This window comes from Ursus americanus, chromosome 14, assembly GCF_024610735.1.
Source record: "Ursus americanus isolate L20-20 chromosome 14, mUrsAme1.1.p, whole genome shotgun sequence".
NCBI classification, from domain to species: domain Eukaryota; kingdom Metazoa; phylum Chordata; class Mammalia; order Carnivora; family Ursidae; genus Ursus; species Ursus americanus.
In genome coordinates, this window is record NC_142140.1 from 47,932,506 (window position 1) to 47,940,721 (window position 8,216).

Genomic DNA, 8,216 nt, shown 5'->3' on the forward strand with positions numbered 1-8,216 from the left:
ATATTAAGCCATTTTATTTTAGGATGCTTTGTATGCAGCAATGGCTAAAAATGTAATAATCAAATCAGATAGATTAGACAGCATTTGTAATAATCTGATTCTTTTTATTCTAGGCTTTTTTTCCTGATAATTGAAGGTAAAGTTTCATGATTACTCTGTTCTTCAAGTTTATCTAACATAATCATGTTTAAAGAGGACTCTATTGAGGCCCCTTTCAGGTCACATGGAAAGGTTGGAAGGATGTGCATGTGTGCCCACAACTTGTGACTCCAAATCATACACCTGGACAGGAATCCAAGCCTGCTGGTGAGTCATCCTGTGATTATAAGGATGAAATGTAATGGATGGTACTGATGTTGTTCATTCACTGCCCCTATTGAGGTTATGGCAAAATTTCAAATAGTGGGAGACAGTTCATTTAAAGAAATGGAAGGAATCATATTTGTTGGTAGCACTGGAAAACTTCAACCAGAATCCAGAAAATAATTTAATAAAACCCCAAACATACTACCAGTCTCTCATACTAATGAATACACCTTACAAATCAACCCTGATATTCCATAATTCAATGAGTAGATGAAGTGCCTGAGAAAGAAATATTTTGCATCGCAATAAATGTATGATTTAATATTTTGCTTCATCATCCTTAAGATCAAGTTTGACTCTAAGGCCATATTATGTCAATCTATTTTTTCTATATATGTCTTTCTGTGTAGATTCCACCTGGAGATGTGTATTTTATATAATTCTTTTTTGCCAGTGACCATGGTAGTCATGATAGACACTAGCTGTGTAACAAAAGGATCCTAATGTGTAGAAAAATCCCCACAATTAGCTAAAACCACCAGTACGTCAAAGTCCGCATTCTCAGGAAGAGCAGGGAAGGTAGTGATGTACAACAAAATGATATTCACAAAAGTGAAGCACATGGTCTCAGATTTTTCTCTGTTATAAAGTTACACAAATAGCTTTGGTGGCCAAGAGTAGATTTTCCATAGGAGTAGTGTTCAGTCAAACAAACGATAAAATACTCACTATGATATATTTTATTTGAAGAAATTATTGTTAGCAGATCCACATCATCTTTATTGAATAAGTGAGAACATCCAAATATTTCACATCCTAGTGTAGGAATGACTTTGAGAGAGTAGGAAATTGACAAAAGAATAATCTGTATATCAGAGATATCATAAAGCTTTAATAAAGTGAGTTATGTACATTTTACAGAGAGATCAAAATTTAAAAAATTAGAAATTTCAGGAAAAACATTAGAAGAGGCATTATCCACTTCCACAATTAGATCAAAGAATATCAACATTTGGATCAGGCTTTGGGCCCTGCAATCATGGGCACTTCTTTAACCCTGGACAGTTGACCCTTTCAGAGCTGCCATCCCAGAGAATCTCATCAGAGCCTCCTTAATGTCTTTGTTCCTCAGGCTGTAGATGAAGGGGTTCAGCATGGGGGTGACCACAGCATACATTACCAAGGCCACTGCACTTGCATGGGAGCTCTGGGTAGCAGCAGAGCTAAGGTACACTCCTAGGCCCATACAATAAAATAAGGAGACAACGGAGAGGTGAGATGCACAGGTGGAAAATGTTTTATACTTCCCCTGAACTGATGAGATCCTTAGGATGGAAGAAACTATCTTAGAGTAAGAGTATAGGATCCCAATGAAGGGACCACCAGCCATCAACACAACTGCAAAATACATCACCATGTTATTAAGAAAGGTGTAAGAACAGGCCAGTTGGATCATCTGATTGAGTTCACAGAAAAAGTGGGGAATTTCCACCTTTGTACAGAAGGACAGCCACAATATCATTAAGGTTTGTAACAAGGCATGCAGGATGCTCATGATCCAGGATATAAGAACCAACAGTCTGCAGAGCTGGGGGTTCATGATGACCGTGTAGTGCAGGGGGTGACAGATGGCCACAAAGCGGTCATAAGCCATTACAGTCAGGAGATAGATGTCTAATCCCGCAAAGAGCATAAAAAAATATATCTGGCAGAGGCAGCCTTCATAAGTGATCAGTTTGCTTTGAGTCTGGGTGTTCATCAGCATCTTGGGGATGATGGTAGAGCTGGAACAGATGTCTACAAAGGACAGGTTGGTGAGGAAGAAGTACATGGGGGTGTGGAGGTGGGAGTCAGAGCTGACAGCCAGGATGAGGAGCAGTTTTCCAAACACAGTGATCACATACATGGAGAGGAAAAGCCCAAATATGAGGGGCTGCAGTTCTGGTCCCTCTGAAAATCCCAGAAGAAGAAATTCTGATACTCCTGTAAGGTTCCCTGGCTCCATGGGTTAGAGGTAACTACCAGGATATAGAAAATTAAACGACTAATTTTCACACAAGCAAGCATTAATAATCTAGCATAACTGCTGCCAGATATATTTTAGTTTCAGGAAATTAATTTCATTGTATGTGTGAGGTCTCATCCCCAATTAAGGCATCATTAGCACCAATTCACATCAGGATTTGCGTTTCCTCCTCAGTCTGTTCCTCAAATATAATGTAGACTGTCATTTTATCGAGAATGTTTTTCCTTCCTTTAAGGAATACATACTGAGTATTAAGAATGTTCCAGGCACTGCTTAGGCAATGAATATAGGGTGCTGATAAAAAAAATGTCCTTATAATCCTATGATGGAGAGAAAATATAAGCAAATACAAATAGTCTAATAACATGCCAGATGGTGACAGGAGCTGTGAAGACAAGGGAAGCAGGTATAAAGGACAGAGCGGGTGGGGTGTTATTTTTTATACTGGATGTCCACACGAGACCTTCAAAGAAGGTGACATGTGAATAAGACCTTGAGGGAGATAGGAAGGGAGACTGAGGTTATCTGAGGGGCAACAGCCAGTGCCAATGCCCTGAGGAAGCTGCTTGATTCAGAAAACCAAAGCTCAAAGGAAAGCCAGGGTGATGAGGGAAAGGAGCAAGAAGGAGAGTGATGAGATGGTGGCAGGTGTATTAATAAATAAAGTGGTCACCCCATATCAGCTGAAACTTCAAGACACAGGGAACTCTTCATTTTGTTAATTTTGCAGGGCTTTTTAAATTTTGTTGTAAATATGTCTTGTGAGTTGAAATGGACACCCCCATTAGTAACTTCTGTTGATTGAGTTCTGACATCTCTCAATAAGCATCCCCTTGGAATATGTGAGCCCTGGTACCCCTGCTCTAAGAACTGCCCTCACTTAACAACACACACAGACACACACACACACCATGTCCTGCTATGGTCTCCTGTGCTACTCGCCTTTTCACCCCCAACCACACTAGTTAGGCCAGCAGTGGATACACATCAAGCTCACCAGATCTCATTATCTTTCCCCTAAATAATGCAGAAATGGTACCCAGAAATTCCTATGGACAAATAAACTTGGGGTACCTATTGGTGTGTTCATTTTATGACTAATATCATTTTAAAGAAACACGGGCAATCTGTTCGGTAGAGACAGAGAGGAAAGAGTGGAGGGACATGGACATGAGAGGGAACACAGATCTAATAGTACAGGTGGCCCTCAAGAAACCAACGAAGGGGAAGAAAAAGTGACTTTGGTTCTGGTGGCATTCCTGCTCTCCTTAGATCCCTTGATGCCCGGCAAAGAAACACAAAGGATCAAAAAGACAAAAGTAGTGATATTTTCATGGTGTGAAACATGTTATAGATGGGATGCTCTGAGAGAAAAATGAGCAAAGGTACAAACCAACACTTCACAACAGGAAATATACAAAGTAGAACAGCAGGTGGGCTGTTTTAATATCAAGGAGCAGAAGGCTTACTTTCCTGGTGGCCAGTCCACATTTATTTGACCAATCACTGTTTATTTGGCTTGTTGGGGATTGAAGCAAGTCCCTTCTTCACTTGTCTTATGTGACATCTTTTCTTTGTTATTCCTATTCTTTGGGTTTTGATATTTTTGATAAATCCAATGGATACTCTCTAGTCCTGTTTCTGGTCTTTGCCCAGATCCTGCACCTTATGTCCTGCACCTGCCATAATAATTCATCTTTACTCAAGATAGCTCTCCACATGATTTTTCCATGAGGACATTATGTCACACAAACATTAATTTTACTGCTTTCTGCCTTTGCCAGTATGTGCAGGACCAAGTGAGCAGTCACCTCATGTGCATTGTTCCCTTTCCCCCCCAAACTATGGGAGTATATGTGCCTTTATGTAAGCACACATTGAAGAAAATGAGAAGTTATAGAATAAGAAAAATGGCAAAGGAGACGAAACCCATTAACTAGGGTAATTTCACACAACTGTATTAAACAAAACTGAAAAGAACATTGAAAATGAACATGATAGACCACACACTCATTAAATTGTATCGACATCAATTAGTAGTTAATTTAGCAAAGAGAATATAACATAAAATGTATCGAGACCTTTCTGGCATAGTGATTGTGATGTAATTATTTGCTGAATTAGTTAGAACATAGGTCACAGTAAATATGGACATTTAATGGATGGGGACGTTATACTTCGATTGGAATAGCCTGGATTGTTGAATAAAACCTGGCACAAATAGCTGTCTGTCTGGAAGGGAAGAAGTGGTTCCTTATTTTACCTGCCTGAAAACAAATCAGGTGATTAAAGACCGGCATAAAAGTAAATAATCCTTTGTAGATGAACATAGGAAAAAGTGCATATAAAATCTACAGGTGGGAAAAACCATCACGATTAAGGTAGGAAAATCAGAAGCAAAAAAGGAAAACATATTTAACTCCATAAAATTTATTTTTTATGGTCAAAAATACCCAACCAAAACTTAGTTGAATAATAACACTTTGTAAAAATAATTTGAAATGCAATTAAATGTGGGAAATAGGTATGGAATGTATGGACAAATAATAATAATAATGGACAAGAATGAGGATCCAATATATGAATCCTTGCTCAAGGTGAGTGATAGTTTGAGAAAACAACAAGAAAGACTTCTCTCTCACACCCATCAGCTGGGAAAGCCCACGAAGAGCTGCCTTGTTGATTGGGCTGGAACTTCGTAACTGGCAGTGAAAGGGGCACTTTCTAATTTGGGGGTAGAAATGGGAAGTGTGGAATAATGGGGAAACAACCTAAAGGCAACTATAAATATTAAAAATACAGATACTCTTTAACATAGGGTTTCTCAGTCTCTGCACTGACTGATGTTCTGGACCAGATCCGTGTCTGTGGTGGGTCTCCCTGTGCATGGTAACGTGTTTAGCACCCTGACCACCACCTGTCCCTCCCCAGTGTGATGGTGAAAACTGCTGGATATTATTCAATGTTCCCTGGGTGACAAGACGGCCCCTGGTTGAGAAGACCATTTTAACTTAATAATCCCCAAATATTTTTGTAGTAGTGACACAATAGTACTTCTTTCAAAAAAGAAAAAAAAATGAACAACCACTGATGTGTGACTAGCATGGCCACACCATGAAAAGTTGTACAGACATTGAACTAAGGAACTACGGTTATATCCATTGATTGGAGGCAACTTCATGAGAAATTGTTGAGAATGAAGGAAAAGTGGACACAAGGGAAAAGAAAGACTGTACTAAAACATAAAGAGAATTTATGATGTGCATAGGGTCCTATTGAAGCATTTGTATGAAACTGTATGAATATGTATACATGCAGAAAATGAAAGAGAAGTTGTAAAAGCAACTAACAACTTATGGAACAAAGAATGTCAGTGAGAATGACATTAGGTTAAGTCTGTTCTTTCTAAACAACTGAATTCAATGAAAACAGGAAAATGGAATGAAAAATCTGCTACTGACTTATATAAAGACCTACAAGAGCAATAGCTTAATGACACCAACATGAGTCACTAATTCTGATTTTAGATTAAATTGCCAAAGACCTGGAAATAAAAGGATATGTCTAAAGTGCATTTACACGTGGGGAGGAAGCAGTGACTAAGGTGTAATTTCATCTTATGTAAATATCTAGGGATTCAAGTAGGCTTATACAACAGAAAGGTGATCTTTAGTCAAATGGTAAAGAAAAATGTCTTCCAGATGATGGCCAAAGAGGATGCAACCTTTAGAAACAGACCTAATCACAGAAGCCCAAAAAGAATACTAAGGAATAACGGAGATGGGAAAACAAGTCAGACAACATGTTCAAAGGGTAATTTACCACCGCTAAGGATGAAGCACTTCTACGTCATGTATAGTACGGACCAACACATGAAGGATATTGAAGAGCATGCTGGACGCTTTTAGTAAGAAGAAGAAAAACGAAAACCAGTGTATGAGAAGGAATGTACAGAGTGGTGATTACAGTTAATAACATCGTGTCACAGATCAGAGAGTCACCAAGAGAGTATAGCTTAAAAGCCCTCAGCACAAGAAAAAAACTTTGTGATGATGCACGGTGACAGGTGTGGTGATCATTTTGCAATATATAGAAATATGGGATCCTTATGTTTTACACCCAAACTAATAGGAAGGTATATGTCAATTATACCTCAATAGAAAAATTTTTAAGCAAATGAGAGAGCACAATACGACGGACTGATGGATTTGACCACACAAAATTCATAAACTTTCATACATTCCCCATGAATACATTTATATAGACATAAAAGAACTAAGTGGCCAACATTCAGTTTGTACAAAAACTCCAATTCTTTGTTAGAAATGATCCAATTTTTATTTTATTTATATTTTTAAAAGATTTTATTTTCAAGCAATCTCTACATCCAGCATGGCACTCAAACTCACAACCCTTTGATCAAGCATCGCATGCTCCACCTGATGAGCCAGCCAGGCACCCCAAGGATCACGTTTTTAAAAAAGAAGAAAAACAAACTCTTAAAACACTATGCAAAAGCAAAAGACTTGCATAGACAATTTTTAACAGAGAAGCTACCAAATGACCTACAAATCCACAAATACAGTCAGTCTACAGGTTCTAAAATAATGCAAAGTAAAGCTCATTAGCAAACCCATTTTCATCTATCACATATGTTTGTTTCATGTGAATTCCCAAGATAAGAGAAGACAATGTGTGTATGTTTCATGCACCACTATTGCAAGGATGTATTTACAATCATCCCTTGGTCTGGATATTTCTCATCCACGTGGAAACATAGTCTAGGATGCCCCATCTTAAAATAAGAGGACATACCCTCACTTCACTGTATATACATCCACAGCTAATACGCTATTCATGGAAACTTCCACTTCTGTTCTACTTTTACTGGAAGCATTTTATGCCTCCCCATTCCTTCTAACTGGCTTCCATTTGTACCAGTTAATTACCAACATTACTACTTGTACTTCTGATTGCAAGGTTCACTTTTCTTTTCAGCTTCCTAAATAAATACATCCATTTATTGGTAATGCTGTGATCTGTGGAATCCTGGCTGTGCTGGATGCATTCTCAGTGACCTTAGGCAGAAGTCTTGGCTTCTGTTCCCTCTGACCCTCTCCTGCAGTGCCTGCTGGGCTCTTGAACTCACCTGCATGAGCACTCCGAGAGAAGCTTTCCCTTTGCAAGTCACAATTCCTCCTTGGATAGTTGTTGAGGGAGATCAAACTCTGTTTGCAGACAGGACAGCAGGAAGGTGTCAAACATTGGTCTCCCAGCCAGATGTAGGACTCCAAAAGCAACAACAATGTTCTGTCCAACCAAAATGCCCACCCTGGGGTTCTGTAGCTGAAGAGATATTTACAGCTCTCCACCTCTGCTCATTAGGCACATTTCTCTTGGTGCTCCCACCATTAAGTGCATGATTTCTCCCAGGGAAACTGGTCTGGACAGAATGGAGATATTTCTGGATGAGTCTCTGTTCCTAGGAGACCACATTGTATGCCAGGTGAATTCAGTTTTTATTACTTTTTCTCCATTAATTTTCTTGTTTCCACAGGTCTAATCTTCCCAGCTTGATTACAACTCTGACTTAAAGTTTTCTCAAAGGTCAGATACTGAGGAATTCGTTTGACTCGTTCCCTTAGGTCTTCAAAGCATTGACTTATGGTGAAGACACACCCCCTGATATCTCTAGAAAATTACCATTTCCTTCTTTGAGAAAGGGGAGACATTTGTTCCTTTACTATAAAATCTTGGGTACTGAACTCTTTGGTTACATGATAGTTTAGCCAAAACAATGAAGAATGTCACAGTTAGATCACACATTAAGAACTGGCCTTCAGTCCCTCATTGTGAAATGTTTACTAATTGTAAGAGATACATT

The 8,216-nt window shown here is 38.8% G+C and overlaps 1 protein-coding gene across 1 annotated transcript; it reads right to left on the reverse strand.

The window, feature by feature from the left end:
- Nucleotides 1-1,357: 1,357 nt before the first annotated feature.
- On the reverse strand, nt 1,358-2,311 carry LOC123796217 (olfactory receptor-like protein OLF4). The gene has a single exon (XM_045803635.2). The coding sequence runs from the start codon at nt 2,309-2,311 to the stop codon at nt 1,358-1,360; it is 954 nt and encodes a 317-aa protein (XP_045659591.2).
- Nucleotides 2,312-8,216: the final 5,905 nt, after the last annotated feature.